Raw genomic sequence first — 25342 nt, forward strand, 5'->3', positions numbered from 1 at the left:
ACATTTTGGTTATTTAATTTATGCAGTGGTTAAAAAAAAAAAGGCAAAATAGGCCTACATGGGGGAAAAAATACGAAAAACCGTGTTCGGTATTCAGCCTTCAGCCCAGTGTTTAATTTTGTTCGGCTTCGGTTTCACAATATTACTGTTTTTAACTTATTTTGATCAAATAAATGCAGCCTTGGTTAGCATAATAGACTGCTTTCAAAAACATTGAAAAATCTTTCTCACCCCAAACTTTTGAACTGGAGTGTATGGTTTATGTATCACTTGAGATTATATTAGCTCATATGTCTGTTTAACAACAAAGCCATTAGCAGTGACTTTAATTTAGACACGCAAAATAGAAAAGGCAGGCATAAGAAAAATCAGTAAAATTAAAAAAAAAACTGGTATGTTGGTTAACCTGAGAGTCACATACAGTAGTACCTAGAGATAAAAATCCTTGATCACACACACAATCTGACTTGAGAAATTCTGTGCAAAGTACTGATATCAGGGTAAATGGATAAGTTTAACCCATCTGGGAAGGGGGGAGGGGGGGCATTGCCGGCAGTCTTGTGTCAGGGTTTCCCAGAGAATGTTCTGGTCTAGCCACATCACTCACAGAGGGCAGGAAGTGGCAAAGATGAGGTCAGTATTTAGCACACAGTTAGACTGAGCCACACAGTGAGTCCAAACATACAGTGGATGTCCAAAAGAGTGCTCTCACAACTCGTGTGTTTCTCTCACTCAGATCTGACACAGAATCTGAGGGGAAAAGCAACATTAAAAAAAAAAAATCGGTCATGATTTACTCCCCCTCATGTCATTTCAAACCTGTATGACATTCTTTCTTAAACAAAAGGTACAATATCCTGGCTCAGTTTTCAACATAATTAAAGTGCATGAGAACTAGGGCTGTCAAGTTTCAAAAGGAATGCAAAATCACCATATAGCCTAAGTATCATAAAAGTGGTTCCCAGGACTTATATTTCAAGTCTTCTGAAGCCTTACAACAGTTTTTTGTCATTCATTGCTATTCTTCAATTCCAGTGATCTGTTAACTTGTCTGTCTGATTTGTGAATTAATTTTTCCAGAGAAGCTTTGTAAAATGGATCATCTGATTTATTTAAACTCATTCATTTTCTTTCTTCAAAAATTCTAAACCTTTTACTTTACACAAACAGGATTTTTTTTTTTTTTTTACATTTTTGGGTGAACTGTCCCTTTAAGAAGACAATCTTCATTTACTCCATTACTCAAAGCAACAGAATTCACTTCCTATCAAGTCATCAAACCCGAACAGCCTCAGTAAAATGTCTTGCAAAATCTCCCAGGATCCTTTGCTAATATAAACTGGCATGCATTCTGCCTGGGCCCTTGTGCTTGCTGAACGTTAGGGGGAAAACAACGCCCAAGACGCCACCCTCTCCACTGATCCAGTGGCTTATCCTCTCTGACATCTGTAGTTGGCTAAACTGCTTCTGAGGACAGGACTTCAGAAGTCTCACTTCAAAAAGCAGATGAAAAACTACTAATCATAGAAACTGGATCAGAAGTTCATCATGTCAGAAAGAGCCTTTAGGTCTGTTAGAATACATTATTATTCTACAAACAAATTTAACATCATTTGCAATGCTGCTTAGAAAGGAATAGTTCACCCAAAATGAAAATCTGCTGAAAATGTATTCACCCTCCGGTCATCCAAGATATAGATGAGTTTGTTTCTTCATCAGAACAGATTTGAAGAAATGTAGCATTACATCACTTACTCACCAATGGATCCTCTGCAGTGAATGGGTGCCGTGAGAATGAGAGTCCAAACAGCTGATAAAAACATCACAATAATCCACAAGTACAGGACTCAACCTAGTGCTGGGCGGTATACCGGTTCATACTGAATACCGGTGTTTATTTTTGTTATGATATGAATTTTTAAAATACGGCAATACCGGTGTATGTCATTTAAACAGCGTTCGGAACGCGACACTGTTTGAAAGGGGTCCCTTTTCACTGTTGCACTGTGGTGAGGGAACAGCTGTATGTGTTACTAAGCGTGAAAGTTCTGAAACTGAAATGTTCAATTTTGGGTGAACTATTCCTTTAAGACTCTGTGACTGGATTATTGCAAAACAAATCTCTGCAATCCGTGCAATCAGAACGCACGTGCATTCATGTCTATTCTGCTTTACTTGACAGTGCATGTTAAATGGATGCATTATGATTGGAATGGATATGATGACACTACACAGAGCGTACATACCAAAAATGGGCATGTTCTAGGGTTGTGACGGTGAGGAAATTTTCCCACCGGTTAATCGACGTCTGACAACACCGGTAATACCGGTATCACCCCAATTGTTCGTTTTTAGCTCGTTTGAATTTTCCCCCTTTTCCTCGCTTTCCGTCGCTTTTAAATAGGTTAAAAGCGCCGTGCTCAACTCACTCCTCACTGGAGAAATTAAATCTGATCGTGATGTGATGCGACTGTCGTTCGGCACGCTACATTGAGCAGCCGTGTTCAGTTTTTAATTGTAGTGTCTGTTCTTTTACTGAACTAAATGATTTTTATTACTATAAAATTCTTGTCTGTCTCACCTCACCTCGACTCACTCCTCACTGGAGAAATTAAATCTGATCGTGATGTGATGCGACTGTCGTTCGGCACGCTACATTGAGCAGCCGTGTTCAGTTTTTAATTGTAGTGTCTGTTCTTTTACTGAACCAAATGATTTTTATTTCTATAAAAAAATCAAAACGACGGTGGGGGTCGGTGCCGCGGTGGGCAAGTGACGTAACCGGTGTTGCGGCTTAACACCGGTATCACCGTCAGCACCGTCTATTGCGGCAAGCCTAGCATGTTCATACTACTACAAAATAATCTCTCAGGAATTGAACATAAAATGTCTATTTTTCTAACTACGATTTTAAAAAGCATTCAGAATGCACTTTGTTGTAATTGTGTCAGAATGTATGCAAAATATTACCTAATGCCTGTGAAAATTACACTGCAGGTATTGCAGGTGCTGTAGTGCCATCTAACTACTCACTTAGATGGTTGGATCATCACAAAAGTTAAGCTGTGGGAGAACTACAGGGCGTCATCTCTAGCTGCTTTGGTTGCCAAAAGTGTAGGTCTATTTCATAACCTCGTTGCTTGCAGGGAGAAGTAATAACAGGTCCAAACAGGACGAGTCGATAAGAGAAACCCAAGCAAGGTGAGACTAGACCGATGACATCAAATATACTATGACACCCGCTGAATTGTTAAGAATGCAGAGAACAAAATGTACAAAATATGTTTTCCTGATTTGGAGCGAACTAAGTGCATTGCAGGATTTCATACAAGCTTTTTCATATTTGCTTGTCCAAGCACTGCATACATCACAGTAGGTAGCCTATACAGAATAGAATACTAATAGAGTTTGGATTCCATGCCACTGTCGCCTTTGGCTTACTCAATTGAGGATTAAAAGAATTAAAGGGGTCATATGATGCTGCTAAAAAGAACATTATTTTGTGTATTTGGTGTAATGAAATGTGTTTATGCGGTTTAAAGTAAAAAAAACACATTATTTTCCACATACTGCGAACGCACTGGACTCCCATTGTCTTCCCATCCGTTATTGTTACAGTGTTTAGAATGTATCCAGTCTGGGATGATTAATATTGCTACAATGTATCCAGACAGAAAGAATATGCATATCTACAGTGTATCTAGTCTGGAACCATTCATAGTTACAATTTATCCAGTCTGAAATAATTGATATTGTTACAATGTAAACAGTCAGTTGCACACTCCTAACATTACAATCCATCCAGTTAGCTAGCATTGACATAGCTGCAATTTACCAGCCTGGAACTATTAATAGTTGCAATTTATCCGGTCAGAAAACATTCATATTTTTACTAATAAGAAATTATTGACATTGCTACAATATATCTAGTCTGAGACCATTATATTTTTAGAATATATCCAGTTAAAAAAGTAATACTACAACAATGTACATGTACAATGTAAATGCTACAATATATCCACTTAGAAATTGCTACAATGTATCCAATCTGATTAATATTAGTAGGATATATCAAAACAATGGATCCTGTCAGAAAACATTCACATAGCCACAATTTATCCGGTCTGGAACCATAAATAGTAACAATTTACCCAGCCAGAAATAATTCATATTGCTACAATATATAGTCAGGACTGTTTTCGGAAATTATTTAAATTAAACAAAATAAAAAAATTAGCCTATTAATATTGAAACAGCGTATCCAGCCAGAAATAATTTATATTGCTACACAGTCTGTGAACAATGATATTGCTAGGTGTCCAGAAATGTTTGATATTGCTAAAATATATCAAGTCAAAAATAAATATTGGTTCAATATTCAGTCTAGAACCATCCAATATTGTTACAATTTACTGAGTCCGTAATAATGTATCCTGTATTGTATCCAGTTATACATTTTTAATATTAGCACAATATGTAGTCACGAAGCATTATCATCTTTACTATGCATTCAGCCTAGAACCATTCACAAATCCAGAACCATTCACGTCGCAGCTATTAATCAAGTCAGAAATCAGACTGCTACAAAGTACTCAGTTTGGGATTTTTTTTCATCCAGTCAGACATCACTTATATTTTCACAACGTATGCAGTCTGAGACCACTAAAACTGACACGATGTATCAAGTGAAGTATCTTTGATAATTTCTCATTGTATCCAGTCAGAAATCACGCCTGCGTTCTGGCGCACAATCTGCCTGACTTCCACTAAAAGCTATGCGTGTCTCTCTTCCTCTTCTTCTCCCCCTCCCTTTTCTCGGCAGACCCCCCCTACCCCCTCATTTTCCCTCCTTGCCTCCCAGCTAGTTCGGCAAATGTTCGCGTTGCTTCAAACATTATTGGGTGCGCTCCCAAGACATCCTTGCGCGCTGCGTAAACGTTACATAAACCTGCGCCTGGGTCTCGGATGTGCCACAAAGGGCTTTGTTTTCTTTGGCTAGACGACCCACTAACGTGACAAAACCTGAGTGACACAAGGGATAGATATCAGACAAATTGAGGCGATGAACAGAAGTTTGCGCTGTTAATATACTCCGAGACGCAGCGATGTAACTCACCTTGACAGCCCTGTCCCGCGCTACGGAGCCTGATGTTCCAGATAAAGTGCGATTGTTTTCCACTTCCCCGGCCCCTGTCTCCACACCCCAGGAACCGAGAGTGTGTTCGGGGTGGGGGGCCTGGGTGATTGGAATGATCTCGGACAGACAGCCAATTTGGAGTGGGGCAAAGCAACGAAGGCGCTTACTGGTATCCGAAATGCATGTCTCGGGAAGTCTTAAAGGTGTGCGTTAGCTCTCCGAAAAGCCTATATCCCTGCCTTCTCCGCGACACGGGGAATCGGTATCCCACGATTTGTTCGTTGTATCCGGGCGCGTCGCTCGCCTCCTAATCCGCCATGTTGTGCCCCTGCGCCTGGAATGGGAAACAGCGGATTCCCAGGCCAGGCCCCTCCTCTCCTCTTCCCAAGCAGAGATACCGCGACATCTGGCGGATGACTTGCTTCCAAGAAAAGGGGATGTACGGCAGGTCATTAAGTGCAATGCGCCACCCTGCGGCCGGCTGTGGTATTGCGCGTTAGAGAGCAGTCTGATACAGGTGTTCCTGCCAGGGATTTGGTGTGAATTAAAAAAAAAACAGCCGGTACATTACGTTAATATGTCAAGGTCTGTTTCATTTAAAATTCATATAATTTATCCCTTAAAAACTCAAGTTAGTCTAAGGTGTTTTACTGGTTTATCTGGCAATTTGGTAAATTGCTCCAAACACCATCAGCAAACCAGACCAGGATGGGGCACCAGAAAACCATCTTAGGCTGTTAAAAGCCATTTATATATTGATGATTTAAAAATGTTATTATTATAGAAAAAAATAACTAGTTCATTTGTTAACATTAGTTAACTGTATTAGTTTAACTTGAACATTGAAAAATAAAAAAAAATAAAAAACATCTTAATCTTAGTTAAGTTCAACATTTAATACATTGTTAAAATCAAAAGTTGTATCTGTTAACATTATTTAATGAAACTGAGCTAACATGAACCATAAATAATTATATTTTTTATTAAGTAACAATAAATGCTGTGCAAAAATGCTTGCTTATTGTCAATTCATTTTAATAGCATCTCAAATACACAATATTTTTTGGGTGGGAAACTTTAGTTATTAATAACAATGAGGCTGTTCAACATTTTAAAAAGGAAATATTCTGTCTCTAAACCATTTCGTTGCACTGCATAATGATTTTATGAATGATAAAACAAACAAAAAAACCCAATTCTTATCGTTTTTATTATATTCTGGCATATTCGTTGTTGTTTTATTCTACATATTTATACTTATATTTCAACCATGTAAACAATCATTGTAGCTGAATAATGGAACATTTCTCTTGGGAGTGGCATCATTTATGTACAGCACAGTTTTTATTTAGTGTAATGATATTACTGAAAAAGACAACATGCTTGCCAGAATATTCCTTAACATTTTATTATTGGTAATGTTTGAACAGGTAGCATTTGCAATTAAGTAATAAATATCTGAATAAATATAGCTAAGTTTTTAAGCAGCATCATAAAGCAATACAGTCCGTTACATCAGTGGTTCTGAATAGAGACAACATATGAATGTTACAACACTTGTGCTCTATTGTAGACTATATGTGATAGTTTAAGAGTTAGGCCACTAGCAAGGCTTGAGGCAAGGAAATGTGAAATGCTGGACCAACAGAGTTTAACACTGGACAATCAGTGCTGCAGATTGTGCTTAAAATGATATTTGTGGAGCGCTGGGATTGGTTTAGACGGCCAGATTAGAGATGACAGCCCTGGTGAACTCCTCGCTTGTCGCATAGCCTCCCAGGTCTGAGGTGCGAACCTACACCAAAAAGAGCAATAAATTATTATACATAATTTTTTTAATATTATATAATATATTCTGCTGTCTGTTCGCATGAATATATAGTGCACCTAAAAAAGATATAAATGTAAAAAATCCATAACTAACAGTTTTTCCTCACACACACACACACACACACACACACACGCTTCTCAACATTCAGCACATTTAGAGTATGATGATTGTTATTTTGATTTTCAGTTTGTGAATGTTAAATGAGCTGACCAATGTTTTGTCAAATGTGAATTCTTCTTCTTCTCAGTGCCCAAAAAAATAAATATGTAAAACCAAAAGGATTGCAAAGTGTCACTTTGTAGTCACTGGTATTAATGTGGATTGCTTGCATTGTTTGAAGACCTTCATCCTCATTTAAAGCATGAATAAACATTGAGAAATCGGTGTAATTTAAATGCATGGTTTCCACCTTCCCAAACAAGGTAAAATGTAAAAGTGAAAATACTAATACTGTAGGTGCTGAGCTTAGAAAAATATGAAGACAACTAGATCAGTACCGCAATGACTGAGGTCATTTAAAAATGAGACATCATTTGCCTTTGATTTCAGTCAGTCATCAATTTCCACAGTTAGTCAGCAATGGCACGGAGCAGACTTCCTGTCCAGAACATTTGCATCATGAAATGAAACCAATAATTGCCCATCTGACTTATGATGACAGCAGCAGATTTGATTAGTGATGTTTACATTAGTAACATTAAAAAGGGGAAAAACACCGCTGGCACTTCAGTTTCAATATGCCAAATGGCTTTTGATAATCAATGATAATCTGATAATCAAATTCACTGAGGTCCTGGAATCACAAAGGCAATTCGACGAGGACCAGCCCCAAACAGACATTCTATAAAAGCAGGAATAAGAAACTAAAGTTACCTATATAACAAACTTAAATCTAAACTTAAAACCGGAGTGAACAAAGCAGCACAGTAAAGCAATGTCAGAAATACACTAGCATTCAACAATAACTGCTGCTCTTTTGAACTGTCTATTCATCAAAGAATCCTGGAAAAAAGTATCACAGTTTCCACAAAAATATCAAGCAGCACAACAGTTTTTAACACTGATGATAAGAAATGTTTCATAAGCACCAAATCGGCATATTATAATGATTTCTGAAGGATCATGTGATATTCAGCTTTGCCATTACAGAAACATTTTTCTTTTATAGAAAAGTTATTTTTCACTGTAATAGTATTTCACAATTTTACTGTATTTTGAGCAAATAACAAAAAACTGATTACCTTTTTGAAATAATACCAACCCCAAACTTTTAAACAGAACTATAATTCAGGTTAAAGATTCATACTGACAAACAGAAATGAAAATACATGTATATGGATGCATTAAAAAAACAAAAACAAACAGAAATCAGTAACCAGTAGGGATGTAACGATTAACCGCGAGCCGGTTGAAAATCGATTTAAATATGTGACGATTCAAATCGGTTGAGATGCTTAATTTATAATTTGTCTTAAATCTCATTTTGTAAAAAAAAAAAAAAATCGTGAATCGAATCGTGAGTTGAGTGAATCGTTACATCCCTAGTAACCAGCCAAAAAAAGGAGAGAAAATGAAATGGGAAAAGGGGAAAGAAAATGTAGGATATGACAGGGCTGCTTTAAAATCGTCTTTGAACATATTCAGATCAGAAGTGGCATGTATAGGGTGATCCCGGATAGACAATGGCAAGCATCTTCAAACAGTCCGATGGCGCAGGTTGTCCACAACCGCACGGACAAAGTCACCAGTGGTGCTGTAACCCCCTAGGTCTCGCGTCCTCACCTGGGACACACACAAATACACACAGACAGTCACATACACCCACAAAGGGATGTGACGGCAGAGGAGGAAAGGTGGAGAAAGGGAAGCTGAAGACCACATCAGAATTAAAGGACAAGCACAAACCTGAAGCCTAGAGTTTGACTGCATGTCAGAGCTTGTATTAGAGGGAAAAATTTTAGAAATGCCAAAGCTGAAGGTATACACGGAGGGACATCCGTGTCAGTAAAATCAGATTTGTTTTTTGTGGCTTTCAGTTCTTGTGAGTTACCGCGATTCCTTCATTAGAAATACCATGTGTTTCAACTAGCAAGAGCCAACCATAAATGTCTTCAGTTGTGCGAATGCTTGAACATTCTTCTTTTTTTTTTTTGGTAACACTTTACAAAAAGGTAACATTAATATTATTAATCTTTGCTGTTAGTTAATACAGTAGTTCATTGCTTGTTCCTGCTGTTCATGCATTAAATAATATAAACAGACACATTTTAAAAAAATGTATCGGTATAATAAATGTTGAATTTAACATTAAGCTTAATAAATGCTGCAGAAGTATTGTTTATGATAATTTGCATAGTTTTAGATTGTAACAAATGAGACCTACTGTAAAGTGTTTTATTTTTTTATTTGCATAAACTAAAGGCTAATGGATTTTCACCAAAAAAGGGATGAGCCCTTCGATATATTCCAGCCAAACATACTCTTTCAATTAAAAAAAAACGTCATGGCAAAAATGAAAGACTTATTTCATGAGGTCTTTAAATGAGATGACAGTCATAAAATATAAGAAAAGACAATGTCTGAGAGTCAGCAGAAATTCAACCCACAAAACTAACCAAAATGCCCCAACTGTCCACATAAAACACAGAGGGTTTCAACCAAAGTGTAATGTAGAAACAAAACTGGATGGGCTAAAACTCTTTATTTATTAAAAGTGTTTCAGGGTTAAAGATATAGTGCTGTGTTGTGGTTAGGCTCATTCATCCCAAGCCAGATGCAAAGGAAAACCAACCAATTAGGATGAAAACCAATGCCACCAAGACTATACAGACATCCATGCATAAACATCCATCAACAACAAACTGTGCATCTTGAACTCATAGAAAAAACACACCTACACTCACATTCTCTACATGGTATATAAGCTGCATATAGTTCTATCAGCCACACAATACACCTTTCTCTCCCATTCAGACTTGAACACACAAATACACACAATCATTTCTTACCTTGCCCTGCTTGATAACTTTCTTGACAGCCTCAGACACCATGTTTGAGTGATACTCAAGACTGAAAGAAAAAAACCCACTCACATCAATACAATCACCAAGATTGGTCAAAAGTTTAGAATAATTAACACGGTTTGAATTTAAACGTCTTTGAAAAAAGTCTCTTATGCTCACTGAAACTGCATTTATTTGATCAAAAATGCAGTTAAATCAGTAATATTGTGAAATATTACAATTTAAGCAACTGTTTTCTATTTGAATACATTTTATAAAGTAATTTAGTCATGTTTAAATTGACTAATGTCTAAAATTAAATCTGAAAACTATAGCCCGGCCGATATGGTTTTTTTGGGGGCCGATACCGATATTAGAGAGTAAACAATATCGATATATCGGCCGATATTCTTTGTGTATATTATAGTACAGTACCAGTCAAAAGTTTGGACACTTTCCCATTAATGTGTCCAAACTTTTGACTGGTACTATATATAGAATACAGTATATACATAAACAGAATACATATATATATATACATACATACATATACATACATACATACATACATACAGATATATACATTTTTTGCAATGATCTCTCAAATGTGGTGATCAAACACTTATAATGACGTGACAAAGATATGTAATGGAGGCTGGGAATTAAACAATAAACTTTATTATCCAAAATGAGTCTGACATCAGTGCACTGAACAGTAAAGTTGATAGAGACCTCCTTACTGAAGTGAAAGTGTTGGCTGGTGTCACGATCTCGCAAACGAGGAGGCGGATCTCCACCAAATTTGAGGGATCCCTTCAGCTCGAGGAGCCCTCTCGAACGCCACCTTCCGTGTGTCGGTAACCCCCCGGGATCGCCAGATCGGTTGGCACCTGACCGCGAATTTAACCACCCGTAACTCCCGGACCCCGGGGACTATCGACACGGGGGTGGTCTCATTCGAAAGGGGGCCTCGAGACATACACTCAATTCGACGTTCAAGAGGGTTCCTCGAGCTGAAGGGATCCCCCGAATTTGGTGCGGATCCGCTGCGCCGTTACGGAGATACGGCCATTCAAAGTTTCAATGGTATTTCATACACTTAAGCTTTAAAGCGTTTCATCCAGGTTGCCAGTAGCAAACAATGGAGCGCGCTCTGCTGGACAAACTATGTAATTACACCATTTACAAGCATTTTATCTGCGTTTTATGTTCTGTAAAAAAAATTTATATTGGTGGCATATCGGCGAATGCCGCCGATACTGATATATCTGCGACAGGCTCATATAGGCCAATAAAATCGGCAAAACTATATATCGGTCGGGCTCTACTGAAAACCATGTTTAAGGGGAATAAAAAGTCAAAACATAGCAATTAATGGTACAATTTAAAGGTTAAACACAAGATGTGAAGTAAATATGGAATATCAATGCTGGATAACAGTGGGAGACTCACTTGAGGTGTCTCAGCATGTTGGATGCACTGAGGAGCATAGCAGTTGGGTTTGCGATATTCCTGCCGACAGCCTGAGCGAAGGGATGTCTGGCACCCTGATTGAAAATACAAGAAGACCGGAATCACTGTTAAGTCCTCATACACACTGCAAAGCAGTTTATCCCGAGTCTGAAACTGTTACAGTTCATGTATGATGAATGAAGAAATTAAATACAAGATTTAGACACCAACCGTTTCAAACACAGCATATTCTGCACTGTAACTCTCGCCTGGAACTACGCCGGCTCCGCCCACCAGCCCTGCTGCCAGGTTATCGATGATGTTGCCGTAGAGATTTGGCATCACTAACACGTCAAACTGATAAGGATTCTGCACCAGCTGTGGGCCACAGAACAATGTTAATTAAATATATATAGGCCATTCTAATTGCTGGTCATTAATAATAAAAGACTGGAAACTATACCTGCATGCAGCAGTTATCAATGATGATGTTTTCATATTTAATCTTGGGATAAAGTTCAGCCAATTCCGCACAGCTCTGCAGGAAGAGACCATCCCCGAGTTTCCTGTGAAGATAATCCGAGATGAGCGAGTCTATGTGTTCAGTTTTAAAAAAGTATGGTGGAATAATCCCTTCATACTTACATAATGTTTGCTTTGTGGACAGCGGTCACTTTGCTGCGGCCTTTCTTGGTGGCGTAGTCGAATGCAAATTTAGCGATACGGCGAGATTTCTCCCTGGTGATGATCTTCAGGCACTCAACCACTCCTGAAACACTCTACAAACACAGAGGTGCTCATAACACAGATGCACACAACAGTTTTAAAAACAAATCCTTTTATTAATGCATTAATGTAATATTAAAAATGCATTAAATTGATCAAAAGTGACAGTAAAGACATTTGTAATGTTACAAAAGAGTTCCGTTTCAAATAAATGCTGTTCTTTCTATTCATCAAAGCATCCTGAAAAAAAATATATCACGGTTTCCAGAAAAATGTTAAGCAGCTCAACTGTTTTTTAACATTGATATGAATAAGAAATATTTCTTGAGCACCAAATCAGCATATTAGAATGGGACACTGAAGACTGGAGTAATGGCTGCTTAAAATTCAGCTTTTCCATCATAGGAATAAACAGCATTTTCACATATATTAAAATATAAAAAGGCTATTTTGAATTGTAACAACATTTCACATATTACTGTTTTTATTATATTTTGATAAAATAAATGCAGCCTTCGTGAGCATAAGAAATGTCTTTAAAAAACAAAGTTGGTAATGTATAAGAAAATAATTAATACGCTTCAAAAGTTACTTTTGCTGATACTGGTTTTGAAAGGCGCAGTAAACTATCATCATATTTATGTTAAAAGCAAAAGTTTACAGTGTCTATGTCAACTTTAATTATCCTAAATAAGATGTTTGTGTTAAAGAATGTTAACTTTTTGGGTCAATGATTGTCATTAATTCATCCTTATGTTGTTCCAAACCACTGTACTGTTTCTTGTAAACCCCAAGAGAGAAATAATCAGATTTTTTTTAAATTTCATGATATTTGATATCCACATCTCTCAATATAAAAATAAAACGACACAAAGCATCATGAAAAATGATCATCCAAAGCAAAATGTTAGCTCTCTGTGAGGAACGGACCTAAATTTAAATTCTTTTCCAGAAGGTGATTCTTTCAGCCCAATATGTGAATCGGATCAACTATTTCATTGTCTCAAAATACAAAATTGATTCAAGAAATTAGCACTGGTTCTCGAATTCAACTCAATGTCTCAAATCTCTGGTCAACAGCCCACAGGAGGAGAAGATTATCAATAACATAAATACTGTAAAAAATATGCATCTCACACAGAAATAAATGATGTGAGAACAGCAAGTACCTCATGCTCCAGAGAGCTGTATTCTCCCTCCGTCTGCTCCCGTATGATGACCAGATCCAGGTTATTATGGCGGGTGCTGTAGCCAGGCAGGCTGTTCACATGAACCACATTGGCAAACAGGTCCAGCTTTCTCCTGTACAACAAACCACAAAAAATAAATCAATCAAAAACTATCAGGAGAACCATGAGCAGCACAAAGCAGCAATGATAATATCAAAGTACCTCAGTCTCATCTCATATGATGCCAGTTCACCCTTATACTCCATGGGAGTGTGAATCTTTCCTAAGCACAGGGAGAATTAAAACAACATTTATTTAAAATGCCAAATTAGCATTTGTCAATACAACAATATATAAATAAGCTTGCACTAATTTAACATGCTAAATTGACAGCCAAAATATTATGAAACGATCAGCAGTCAGAAATGTTACCCTTGATGGCGACTCTGTTGTTCTTCATGGAGGACAACACCTCTTCCAGTTTCTCCTCACTGGCCATGTTCTGCACCTCACTCAAGTGAAACTCCTCAAACTCCACAGGAACATCAGCTGCCTAGAAAGTGAGGTGAAAAGGGCATTAGGAACAAGTGAGACGAAGACATGAGAGAGGGGTGCGCTGGAACACAGGAGGAAGAAGGAGAAGACCACTAAAGATCAGATGTTTAACCCTATAAACTAAAGCCTATTATATCATATTCAGGCTTAAAGTTTACTCGAGTCTGAAAAAAGACTGAGAAAGAGCATCAGTACCTTGAAAACCTCTTTGACAGCAGTCATCAGCTCAGGTCCAACTCCATCTCCAGGGACCATGGTGACCTTGAAGGTGCTGTCCGCCCTCGCAGGGGGACTCTCTGAAACATTCTGACTGGAGGTCACACTCAAAGAGCGGGTGCACAACGGCTGCAACCGGGCACCACTCAGACCCTGAGGGATCAAAAATGAGATCATAAAGATGGCTCGTATTTCTGGAGTGTCACAGATACTTTTGTTTTTGGTTTGTGTGAACCACCTGTATGGTTTGAAAAAGTGCATTACAGGTGGTGACAGGTCATTTGTCGGTCAGGCCAATTAATCAGCCAATATTTTAAAATGTTAAGTTTTTGATGATTTCAATCGATGATTTCTGTTATTCAAGCTTCATCACGACATTAAATCATAAAAATGTAAAAAGTAACTTTCTGCTCATTCACGTATATCCAAAATGGGGTTTAATGACATATCAAAGTGTTACCATATACCATCATTTACCATGGTACCTAGAATGGAAGTCTAGGTAAATTGTTTACATCTCTACATCCAGACAATTTCTAATGGACCTCTCCTGTGAGATGTCATCTGACTTTTTTTTTTTTTTTTACCGTTACAATGTTACACCCAATGTGTTCCAGTCCAGACTCGCCTTACGCATCTAAATAACGCTATTCGTTTCCCATTTAATCTTTGTATTTGGCCTTGTTGCTCAGACAAACAAATTAGGGATATGTCATTGTAAACTATGAGCAAATTACAGAATCGTTTTTCAAGACTCACCTTGGCCAATGTTACGAGACTCCCTCTCAACGTGGCCGCCATCATGCATTAACGAGAGGGAAAAGGTCGCTGTGATCTTCCTCCTGAACTAGGAACATTGAGGGGTGTGTTTCTCTACTGACCCCTACTGGATGCAAGCTTTACTCGTAGTGCTTCTCGACCAACACTAGGGGTCCTCGGTAAACTTCCAAGGGTGAACACACGACAGCTTTACTGTCAATGGATCTAAAACATTAGTATTTGCATTTTTTTTTTCAGAGACATAATGTTTCTTTTTTTGCCCCCTTTTGGAAGCTAACAGAACCCACATGACCCAAAGCTAGCGAATAAATCAATCACTCTGATAATTTCATCCAAATGTATTTTTTTTTAATTCACTATTACTTTGATTGTTCATTTTGTAAACCTGAGAAATACATTAACTTCATGATGAAATTTGCATAGAATTAGTGTTGAATCGGTAGCCTGAAGATCTTCTATGTTTCTTCATTGGATAACTAATTGAAAGAAATACCTCATGTTAGTTTCTTAATAACAAAACAACTACTATACGGCACAAGAACTACTTTAAATAACCAATTACAGAAAGTTACCCAGGTTTATGTTAAAATACCAAATATATTTATGAAAAAGTTAAGTGTAGCAAACATTTGGATGCTCAATGAGGCCTTAGATACTCACAAGTCCAAAGTCATCAACATATGTATACTTCTGCTCTTTGTAATGATGCTTTCTAGTCATAATTGTCAGGACAATCCAATCACAGATAACATTCACCTGAAATGGACCACAGGTCTGTTATACTCACCAGGGCTGCATATATTTGATTAAACAAAATACAGTAAAAACAGTAATATTGTGAACAATTATTACAATTTAAAATAAATGTTTTATATTTAAATATTTTAAAATGTAATTTATTTCTGATTGCTGCTGAATTTTCAGCAGTCATTACTCCTGTCTTCAGTGTCACGACTCTATATATGCATTGTTTGAGATGTCACTGAAATATACACCGAAAAGTTTTTACTGAATTTTCACTAGCTCATGTTTCCCATATTAGCTCTAATTTGTAAAATGATTGTATTCAAATGAGTAACAGACATACTTACCAGGCCTAAAAGTGCCAAGCCTGCACCTATATTCAGAAGTGTTGGTATGATATTAAATTTTCCTGCCTGTATTAGAAACAAAAGTACTTAGTATGTGTTGAATGACTAAGTTAATGCTAACCTGTAACATTAGAAAGTATAAAGTGTCTCACCTGGCCAAATACCAAGACATCAAAGCGAATACCATAACCCTTGATAAGCGTCCTAGTCTCTGTGCCATCACTGTCCTTGTAATATTTAGCAAATCTGTAAAGATTTAATCAAATTTATTTAAAATGCATCCTCACTTCCTCTCAGAAACCACTTTTTCTAAGTGCAAACGCCTCCTACCTGAAGTTGTATCCGGGGGCCACGTTATTTTCAGGGTCTTTGTTGTCTAGTCTGCGGAAAGTGTAGCGAGGCACACACCAGCTCTGTGGCATGTCAAGATCACAATCCCACCGGATCTGCACTCCCATCACTCCCCCCTAAGAAGAAGGAAAAAAGTGCACAAAATGCTGTTAAAAATTTCTAACATTAGCCAATTTAATTCAGCAATGTCAGATAAACATAAATTAAGTCTCTAACATGGACTGCCATGGTCTGAAAATCCTCTTCAGCCTCTTCAACAATGTCTTTGAGTCTGAAGATAGGGCAGTCAGGGTCTGTCTTGCGGCTGAACACACACTGTGTCAAGTAGGAGCTATTTATATTTGGTAGGATATTCCTTCTGTAAGGACACAATGAGCATGTTTCATTCCGTTAAAACAATGGCAGACAATTCATTCACTTTTTTTCATCCATCTAAGTAGAAACAATAATGCATTCAAAAAGCTTACTTGTTGAAATTAAATTTGGGATAACGAATGTTATTTTTTATGAGCACAGTGAAGTTTTCAGCATCTGCCAGAAGTGGTGGACTGAAACGTCAAGAAGAAAGAAAAAAAAACTTAATTACCAACATTACATAGTTTCAAATCTAAAGAAAAGAAATGACACACACACACACACACACACACACACACACACACACACACACACGTGTATAAAATATATATACATATAGGATTTTACTTTGGGGGTTCAACAATCTTCTCTAAAGGACACCAGGACAGCACTTCACAAGTCTTCACTGTGTCATTGTAATTGACACATCTACCTGTCTGAACACCTGAAAAAAATAAAATGCATTGTTTTATTTATACAAAATGATGTTTGCTGTCTAAACAGATGGGATTGCAAAGATCATTAGTCACAGTTAGAGTCATCTTGCATTTAATGTATGAGCCATACCATCTCCACGAGCATCATTGAAGCCTCTTTTGCAGTCCCTGTGAGAAGTGCATATGGATGCTGGGGTCGGATTCTAAGTTACACAAGTTAAAATGAGATTAAGATACATGATACAAAATACAAGATACTGACAGAAAAATGTGAGCAATATTTTCTAATTCTACTATTTATTAGTTAAGCTGACTTTTTCTCTATTATTTCAAATAATTTAATTGTCCAATTACTATTTGGTATTTGATTTCAGCCAGTAACGTTTGTTTTAATCGGTTAGTCACAAAAGAGAACTATGCCTCCCATAATGACTCACCTCAGCACATTTCGACTGTGTTTGATTTGGGGTGATGATCATATTGGTCAGCACAAAGAATGATCCATCCTCCTGAAACATTCAAAACACGTGATTTCAAGTAATACCTAAAAATATACTTCCTCATAACTGAATAATGGCAGAGGCATGAACACTTTTCATTTCCTTAGAGACAGTGTAAACTGCTAAATTACATTCACTGCCATCAGTAAACAGTATGGTCAAATATTTAATGTGCCGTTTTGATTAAATAAAAAAAGAAAAGTAAAAAGAAAAACAACAGTGTATAAGACACTTATCAAACAAATGTCTTAACATTATTTCAAATAAATTATATTTAAATCATTAATAATTAAAATGCAAAATCTAAGAATCAGGAGAAACTCAGCACCACTGAGTTCTCATTTGACATTATTTAATGCAGCGTACAACTGTTAGCAAATTTGTATAGGCAAATTTTGTGGTTTCTGTACCCTTCAAAACAACATGATATTTACTCATGTTGTTTCTTTTGAAACGTTAAAGGCTAGTTGAGCAGTGCATGTAATGAGTTCAAGTTTTAAATACAAGTCTGCTTTCAGAAAATGAGAAAAACATTTTTAAAGCATATATTAATTTAGTTTCCCTAACTTTTAAAAATAAACTATTTGAAATTACTTGAAATGAATCAAGTTTAATTATTTGACAGCCTGTATGTATGAACAAACAAGCATGAAAACGAAAACCTTTCTAGTGTAGTAATATTGACTAAAGTCTGAATGACTTTGGACCTATAAAGTTTGAAAACCACTGGTTTAAGATCATTAAGCCAAACTTGTTACACCCAACACTGATTTCCCAAGAGACATTATTCAAAATATGTGTATATTCCAAAAGAGTGCACACTTAGCCCTTGAGTAAAGAGTAAAGAGTTAACACAATACAATGTATGAGCATGCAGGTGCAGCCATATCATCTTCATAACCCATGAAGGTGGTGGAACCAATGAGGTTAGCGGGCATTTAAATCGTCTAGCCTGTACCTCCTCTTCGTCAAATCGACGGACTACCTGAGGTGGGATGATGTAGTCAGCCACATCCCAGATCCGTTCACCCAACTCAGTAGTGTTTGTGAGAGCAATGCCTTTCACTTTGGTCGTGACAGAGCTGAGGACGGTGTCCGTGTCCTGGTAGCCTTTCTTAAGAACACACACATACCTGTAATCAAACAAGGAAGTTATTTAAGAATACAGTTTCTTATGTGCTCTTTATGTATTTCTTATACGAACATGTTAACTTACCCGACGACGTAGGCTATGACTAAAGCTTGAGTGAACCGATTCAGCGTTCCCACTTTCCTGCTTCTTATCACTAATATTTTTGACGTGTAGTAGTCGAAAAAACACTCACCTACTGAATTACAGCAACCTTTTTTGCTCATTATGATCGCTTGAACGAAACCGTAAAATGAACTATACTTCTATTTCCCTTCCTGTTCACTCAGTCACAAGTTTTGTAGGTTATTAACTTTCCACGACGCCGCAGTGCGGTCCAAACTTTACACACTTCCCGCTGAATTGTCGTTTCACTTTCTGAGACTGAAGATCATGTACTACTCAAGAACAGTTTTAAAGGAATAGTTGACATTTTTTGTCACGATCTACACTGAAGGTGGTTCCTTTTGCACATGGAGCATTTGTATTGAAATGATGACGCTGCTGTTTTCTGCACAATGAAAGTGAACGGTGTCCAGAGGAAACAACTGATGTTTTGGTCTAAACAAGATTTTGAAGTACCACTGAGCTCTCACTTGACCATTATTTTACTGCAGAATACAACTGCCCACAAATTAATTAAGCCCATATTTTGCATAGGCAAATTATGCTACTCCTGACGATAACAAGGTTTACCGTGAGCCTCTCAAACCAAGTAATAATTTAACAAAAATAAATCCAACTGTACAACTCATGCCCGTTATTTCAGCTTTTCTGAAGCCATATGATAGCTTTTTATGCAAAATTAACTACAATTGTAGTTATTGTCCCAGTTTTTACTATCTGTTCCTCTTAACAGAAAACCACAAAGCCCAACAAGTTCATTCGAATGTAGTACTAAATATGGAAGAATGAAATACAAATAAATTAGATAAATAAATCTAAAAACAAATAACTCTTATAGAGAAACGGGTAAAATAAATACACCACGGAGACTGATCACAAAAGATAGATTTATTGACAGTATTGGAGAGATGGAAATGCTGACAATGTACCCTGATAGCACACATACATCACGGAGACGTCTATTTGATGTCTGCATTTACATCTGCAAGACGTATTTTTTAGAGTGTTTGCTCATCTGCAATACGTCTATAGGACGTTTCCTTTTAGATGTCAAACAGACGTCTATTAGATGTCTTTAAGATGTTTATGATTTAGAATGTATGTAAAACTGACATCTGAAAGACGTCTGTTAGATGTTTGTCCACAGCAGATGCTTTCCAGATCAAGAGATCTTTAACAGACATCTTGCAGACGTACATGTGCTATCTGGGTACCCCTTTTTTCTACAAGAAATTAACAAAATGTGATATTCCTTATCGTGCATTTTTTTTGTTGCAGGAATTTGGCAGGAAACCATATAATATCTGATTACATTCCATAAACACGGAGGGAGGAAACATTCCTTCCAGCTCCTTCCCATGGGTGTTAAGTGATTTTCTGAAACAATGCTGTATTGAGTGTCTGTGTTATTGCCTAGTTTTTCAAATGATAAGGTCACAGTGCAGCAATTCAGATTTTGAGAGCGAACACAGCTGGAAACGTGCTATTTCACAGTTTGCTTCTTTTTGAGGTCACACAGAAACATTGATGATTATTGGATTCATTCACTGAAAAATGACAAAGGCTATATGTCATACAATTTAAGCTAATTAATTTAATTCTTAGTGATTACACAAAATAGAAAGTGTAGTTAGAAAATTATAAAGTACTTTTTCCTGAATAACTGACTGTTTTAACCAACAATGTCTACCAATTTGTTTATGAGAGGAAATATCTCAAAATTTTAGGTTTGAAGTGCTCCATCTTTTTGGGGTCCATGGTTTTCACTGCCTCCTGGGCATAAAGAATTGCCTGGTGGGCCTCATCAAACAGCTCAGCCCCAATTTCTGCTCTGACTCTGTCCTTCCATGCCTTGAGTTTGGGTCTGTTCTCAAACACATCCATACCAGCACCTACAGGCTGAAACAAAAAATCGTTATCAAGTATAAAACGACTGTCAGATATCATCTGGCTTAAATTCTCAAATCATAATATTGCTTCATCCGAAACGGAATAATTTGCATACATAGGCCTACCTGCATGATTTCCACAATAGCAACCAAGTCAGCCAGTGAGATCTGATCACCAACAATGAACGGTCTGTCTTGCAGAAACTTCTCCTCAAAAAGGTTTAGTGATGCATTAAGATCCTCTACTGCATTGTCCATCTTTTCCTTAGGGATCTCAACTCCTAAAGCTTTTGGAATCAAGAGCTACAGCAAAACAAGAAAACTACTTAATTCCATTTATAAATAATTACACTAAAAAGTTAGCAGTTAACTCTGTAGCAATTCTAAAGACTAGGTAGGCTTCAGTCCCAAGGTCACAGAACAACAGGAGTGAACCATCAGCTTGGGAGCTGCTGAAATCTAAATGTTGTTCTGGTTACCACAGACACAGTACCTTTGAACGAAAATAAATTGACTTCACTCACCTTAAACCAGAACATCTTGGATCCATGTATCCGTATGGCAGAGTGTTGCCATGATAGATATTCGTTTACTCTAGCACGCTTCTGCAAGTCAGCTGGGTACCAGTGGTCTGGAGTGTGGAACTTTTCAGCCAGGTACAGCATAATCGCAACACTACAGTAAGTAACACTTTATTTACTCAATGAACAGTTTCATAAGAGACACAAAACAAACAGGTGTCTCTGATTCTTACATTCTAGAACGGTGGTTTTCAACCAGAGGGTTTCAGAAATATCAGTAGGGCATCAAAATGACTTAAAATGGTTTAACGTCAAAGAAAAAAAAAAAGCATAAACGTTTTGAAAATAAGATTAAACAACTCTTATTTAATTTGTATTTAAAAAAACAAAACAATAAAAACATAATTATTTTAATTTTAAATATAATTATTTTAGTTACTTAAAAAAAAAAAAGCTTAAACTAGCCTATATATATATTGGGAGTGTCCTAGGTGCAAAATAATTAAAATACTATTATAAACTATTTTTTTTATCATAATTAAGTCTTAAATTAAACTGAAAACATGGAAAACCTTGCTATCCATAGACCACATACCTTTCAGCCAAGCAAAAGTCTCCATCTTTGATTGCTGGTACTTTTCTTAGCAGGTTGATTTTCCCATATTCTTCACTATACTGATAACCTGAGGGACAGATCTCATATTTACGTTTTGGAAAAATACTCATATAATAATATTAGGGTGATCATTGTGTACAACTGGCACAATGTAAAAGCTCTAAAACGTGCAGGATAACTGCCAGATTAGTGATTCACAGCATTAAATCCCGTAATACCTCTAGCCACATCTGCCTATATCAATAAAAGATTACATTCTGTAGTCTAACCACAACTTCTCACACAGAAATATAACAAAAAGTGAAAAAAGACTGTTGCATTTCTTTATGAAAATGAAGAACTTCCATAAAGTCTGTAAGCTTTTCCTTCCTATAAAGAAGTTTTGGTGAATGCTGCAAAATCAATGTAAAATGCACTTAACACGGTTTAAGATACTGTAACACAATATTGTAACACCTTCAAAAAGCGAAATCTTCTTGTAGTCGAACTGGATGTCGTTTTTCTTGGCAAAAATGTAAACAGAGCGACATGGCTGCGAAAACAGATCCAAGTACATTTCCAAAGACATTTTCTGAAGAGTATCTGACTTCTATACTAAAACACAACCCAGTGAAAACTGCAATGAAATGACTGTTCCCCGTTGCACATGAATCGCCTACTACTGCGTCTGCTACACCACACCCCGCTGAACTCTGTTCCTAACCCTCTGCCAACTGGGGGAAAGAAAAACGGCTCGATCTCATCGTGAGTGTGTGGAATTTGATCACAAAGGACACAGAATGACTCAATATTATTACCACTTTAAATTGATCAAGCTTTTAAGCACTATAATTCGACTATGAAATGAGAACTTTGTGTTTAGCTATAAACTTTGAATTTTATTTTCTTCATTCTTCTCTTGCAACTAGCGCCATCTGTCGGAACTCGAGGGTATTTTAATCGTGACAGTTCATAGAACGTTCATCTCTTCAAATATCATATTTTAATTTGAAGAATTGCTGTCAAAACATTGTTTTTTTTTAAATCTAAAACTAACATATTGAAGACACTCCTTACATAGCTTAAATATTATACTAATAAACTACTTTTATGACTTTAGAACGTCTTTAGAAAACTTGCCTGGTGGTAAAATTGTCTATACATTGAAAAAGATTGTGTAGGATTTTCAGAAATTGATAGTAAATTTCACAAATAATTACAAAGAATCATTAGTAAGACGCTGAGTTAATTGAAGTAGTTCTTGTAAAACATAACCCAGTAATCTTTGAAGAATCAGTTTTCACAGTATCACTAATAAATAGTATGATTTCACAATTACAATGTATTTCATGTTTATTTGTGTGCAAGAAAAGTGAGTGTTCTTCTTTTCTTCTTGAACCACGAAACGCATACTGTAGATCCAAACTGCTTGTCTACCCTGGAAGCAAATGCTACCCACATCATCCCAAAACTCCTGAATGAATTACACAGATGCTTTATTCAAGAGTGTTTTTATTGTTTTTCCATTTAATTTTTTAGCAAATTTCTGAATCCATGTACTTGACAAACACAGCTGATGATAAAGACAATTAGTGAGAAAAGACATTTTGTGTGCACTTATACTCTGTGCTATGCAACTGACATCTGTGTAAATCAAAACTCACTTTTTGTCCTCAGCTGACTACATGGTTATGGATATTTCTATGGCTTTTGTAAAATGGTCGTTATGGTCTGATTTGACCCGTAGATGCTATGCAACTGACATCTGTGTAAATCAAAACTCACTTTTTGTCCTCAGCTGACTACATGGTTATGGATATTTCTAAGGCTTTTGTAAAATGGTCGTTATGGTCTGATTTGACCCGTAGATGTGTTTGACAGATAAACTGATTGATTGAATATGGCACGTTCTCTGGAAAACTGATTAACACTGAGCAATTCATACAATTAACTATATAATATAACTATCAACTTATTTTCCTTATTGTCTAAAAATAGACACATCCAACCCAATATATTGATTTCCTATCAAAATGCTAAATGCATTTTATATTTATTTTAGTAAAGTGATTATTTTTAAATCACAGGCTACTATTCAAGAAAATCAGGAAATATTCTTATTCCTATAAGAACAAACCGGTCCTATCATCCAGGAGCAATGTGTGTCCAGCTAGTTGAATCCCAAACAGGAATCACACATAAAAGACTGTGAAGTCTTATAAGAAGCTCATCACTGTTCCTTTCTTTCCAATCTGCCATGGCTCCAGAGGGTAGAACAATATCAAAATACTGCAAGAGCGAACACAGAAGAGAGAAAAAAATCAGGACATTATATTTTATAACACAAACAATGGCTTGATCAAAAGTCACATTTAATGCAATTAAATTAGACAATTTCGTGGCCATTTTGAAGCAATGCCACTATTAAAAATGAACGCTGATTTGCTACAGTGGCAGGTGGGATTTATAATTAAGGGGGAGGGACGTTATCATTCCAGGAAGCATTTTATTGGACAAAAATAGACACGCCCATTAAAGCAATGTCAATCAATAATACTTTGGTCTGTCTTTCAGATATGTAACGTTATATGTTAAGTTTACTAGATTTTACGCACTACATTGTAACTTTCAAACAAGTTGCCAAATATTAATGTAGGTAAGTAACCAGTACATTCAAAGTGTGTTCAACCCGCCATTTTTTTATTCATTTACCGGTCATCGCTAAGCCCAAGCTCTCCTTTCAGAAACTGGAAGATTTTGGCGCTATGCTTCTTATTTTTCTCCGCAGTATCAGTCACTCCTAAGGCAGACAAAAACATCAACAAACACGGGGAGCTGGACCCCGCGATCATCATCGGCAGGTCAGTCTTCACCACCAGATTCATCCTCTGAAGACATGAACCATTGCGTTACATGACGGCGGAACTTTAAGATCTATGATTAAGGTCAAGACATTTAACGTGAAGAGAGAACCATTACATAAGCAATGCTACAATACTCACGTCTTCCGGTTTCCCCAAAGCTGCAGCCAATGTAGTACAGAGTCTTTTCAGCAAGTCTTCTGGAAACTTGCTTGCAGGTAAATTGGTTTCTACATTTATGAACGGCATTATTATTTCACAGTTGCCGCTGCTGCTGACTAGTGTGAGAGTGACCCGTTGTGGCTTCGTTTCCTTGTGATAAATCGCTTTCTCTGATTGGTTGGAAGACAGAGACGCCTGTTCACCGAGCTCTGTGATTGGTCAGCGTGCCGCATTCCTTTCACGCCTCTTGAGTTTTCGACAATAGTATGAATGAGATTTGAACAGGTTGAATTGTTTATCAAAATTAATGTTACTATAATTAAACATTTTAGAAAATTGTGTTTTTATGCTGCATATTAAATCAATTCCTTTGTTCTTTCTTGTTTGTGTGTGAAGTAAAAAATGCTATCAATATTTGTGACAAAAGGAGAGATTGTGTTATCAAAACCTGCTGTGCA

At 36.8% G+C, this 25342-nt stretch overlaps 5 protein-coding genes across 8 annotated transcripts in view; all 5 read right to left on the minus strand.

Annotated features, from left to right (window-relative positions):
- LOC107661287 (protein tyrosine phosphatase receptor type A) overlaps positions 1 to 5511 on the minus strand; it is a 30866-nt gene extending 25355 nt beyond the window's left edge. Inside the window, exon 1 of the mRNA XM_016450787.1 lies at positions 5117 to 5511. The gene's annotated coding sequence lies outside the window, so the exon portion shown is untranslated. The remainder of the gene's footprint in view (positions 1 to 5116) is intronic.
- Positions 5512 to 6373: 862 nt separating this feature from the next.
- On the minus strand, positions 6374 to 14995 carry idh3b (isocitrate dehydrogenase (NAD(+)) 3 non-catalytic subunit beta). 2 transcript variants are annotated; one of them, XM_016450853.1, is made up of 11 exons: positions 14848 to 14965; positions 14068 to 14241; positions 13750 to 13870; positions 13540 to 13600; positions 13318 to 13450; positions 12068 to 12201; positions 11886 to 11988; positions 11654 to 11800; positions 11423 to 11517; positions 9977 to 10037; positions 6374 to 6932 (listed from the first exon to the last, which is right to left on the minus strand). In XM_016450853.1, the coding sequence occupies exons 1-11, from the start codon at positions 14890 to 14892 to the stop codon at positions 6855 to 6857; spliced, it is 1152 nt and encodes a 383-aa protein (XP_016306339.1). In that variant the 5' UTR covers positions 14893 to 14965; the 3' UTR covers positions 6374 to 6854. The 2 variants fall into 2 exon arrangements, with proteins under 2 accessions (XP_016306339.1, XP_016306332.1); XM_016450846.1 differs by lacking the exon at positions 6374 to 6932 and adding an exon at positions 8484 to 8750 and having other exon boundaries at positions 14848 to 14995.
- A 204-nt stretch (positions 14996 to 15199) lies between these two features.
- On the minus strand, positions 15200 to 19768 carry p2rx4a (purinergic receptor P2X, ligand-gated ion channel, 4a). Of its 3 annotated transcripts, none has more exons than XM_016450822.1 (12): positions 18818 to 19768; positions 18560 to 18734; positions 17539 to 17610; positions 17232 to 17304; positions 17013 to 17109; positions 16778 to 16858; positions 16527 to 16668; positions 16290 to 16426; positions 16112 to 16205; positions 15960 to 16025; positions 15529 to 15624; positions 15200 to 15344 (listed from the first exon to the last, which is right to left on the minus strand). In XM_016450822.1, the coding sequence occupies exons 1-12, from the start codon at positions 18955 to 18957 to the stop codon at positions 15324 to 15326; spliced, it is 1194 nt and encodes a 397-aa protein (XP_016306308.1). In that variant the 5' UTR covers positions 18958 to 19768; the 3' UTR covers positions 15200 to 15323. The 3 variants fall into 3 exon arrangements, with proteins under 3 accessions (XP_016306308.1, XP_016306316.1, XP_016306322.1); XM_016450830.1 differs by having other exon boundaries at positions 18587 to 18734; positions 18818 to 19766; XM_016450836.1 differs by lacking the exons at positions 18560 to 18734; positions 18818 to 19768 and adding an exon at positions 18462 to 18553.
- A 357-nt stretch (positions 19769 to 20125) lies between these two features.
- gstt1b (glutathione S-transferase theta 1b) lies at positions 20126 to 22568 on the minus strand. The gene is made up of 5 exons (XM_016450865.1): positions 22339 to 22568; positions 21862 to 21949; positions 21270 to 21420; positions 20872 to 21048; positions 20126 to 20755 (listed from the first exon to the last, which is right to left on the minus strand). Exons 1-5 carry the CDS (start codon positions 22448 to 22450, stop codon positions 20555 to 20557), a joined length of 729 nt encoding a protein of 242 aa, XP_016306351.1. The 5' UTR covers positions 22451 to 22568; the 3' UTR covers positions 20126 to 20554.
- A 1050-nt stretch (positions 22569 to 23618) lies between these two features.
- On the minus strand, positions 23619 to 25051 carry LOC107662822 (D-dopachrome decarboxylase-A-like). The gene is made up of 3 exons (XM_016452938.1): positions 24864 to 25051; positions 24574 to 24749; positions 23619 to 24150 (listed from the first exon to the last, which is right to left on the minus strand). The coding sequence occupies exons 1-3, from the start codon at positions 24969 to 24971 to the stop codon at positions 24078 to 24080; spliced, it is 357 nt and encodes a 118-aa protein (XP_016308424.1). The 5' UTR covers positions 24972 to 25051; the 3' UTR covers positions 23619 to 24077.
- Between the last annotated feature and the right edge of the window lie 291 nt (positions 25052 to 25342).

Source organism: Sinocyclocheilus anshuiensis, unplaced genomic scaffold (genome assembly GCF_001515605.1).
Source record: "Sinocyclocheilus anshuiensis isolate Anshui unplaced genomic scaffold, SAMN03320099.WGS_v1.1 scaffold457, whole genome shotgun sequence".
NCBI classification, from domain to species: Eukaryota; Metazoa; Chordata; class Actinopteri; order Cypriniformes; family Cyprinidae; genus Sinocyclocheilus; species Sinocyclocheilus anshuiensis.

Bases quoted from the DNA above. Each gene is read 5' to 3' on its own strand.
- LOC107662822 (XM_016452938.1), bottom strand. From the start codon at position 24,971: ATGCCGTTCATAAATGTAGAAACCAATTTACCTGCAAGCAAGTTTCCA. The intron at 24,750-24,863 runs GTGAGTATTGTA...TCATGTCTTCAG, and splicing joins CTTTGGGGAAACCGGAAGAC to AGGATGAATCTGGTGGTGAA. The intron at 24,151-24,573 runs GTAAATGAATAA...TCGCTCTTGCAG, and splicing joins CTTGGGCTTAGCGATGACCG to TATTTTGATATTGTTCTACC.
- p2rx4a (XM_016450822.1), bottom strand. From the start codon at position 18,957: ATGAGCAAAAAAGGTTGCTGTAATTCAGTAGGTGAGTGTTTTTTCGAC. The intron at 17,305-17,538 runs GTGAGTCATTAT...TGTGTAACTTAG, and splicing joins CACAGTCGAAATGTGCTGAG to AATCCGACCCCAGCATCCAT. The intron at 17,110-17,231 runs GTATGGCTCATA...TATTTTTTTCAG, and splicing joins CAATGATGCTCGTGGAGATG to GTGTTCAGACAGGTAGATGT.
- idh3b (XM_016450846.1), bottom strand. From the start codon at position 14,892: ATGATGGCGGCCACGTTGAGAGGGAGTCTCGTAACATTGGCCAAG. The intron at 13,871-14,067 runs GTACTGATGCTC...CTCACTTTCTAG, and splicing joins CTGTCAAAGAGGTTTTCAAG to GCAGCTGATGTTCCTGTGGA. The intron at 11,518-11,653 runs GTTGGTGTCTAA...ATTTTCAATCAG, and splicing joins AATATGCTGTGTTTGAAACG to GGTGCCAGACATCCCTTCGC.
- gstt1b (XM_016450865.1), bottom strand. From the start codon at position 22,450: ATGTCTTTGGAAATGTACTTGGATCTGTTTTCGCAGCCATGTCGCTCT. The intron at 21,950-22,338 runs GTGTTACAATAT...TCTGTCCCTCAG, and splicing joins GAAGATTTCGCTTTTTGAAG to GTTATCAGTATAGTGAAGAA. The intron at 21,049-21,269 runs GTGAGTGAAGTC...GTTTTGCTGTAG, and splicing joins CCAAGATGTTCTGGTTTAAG to CTCTTGATTCCAAAAGCTTT.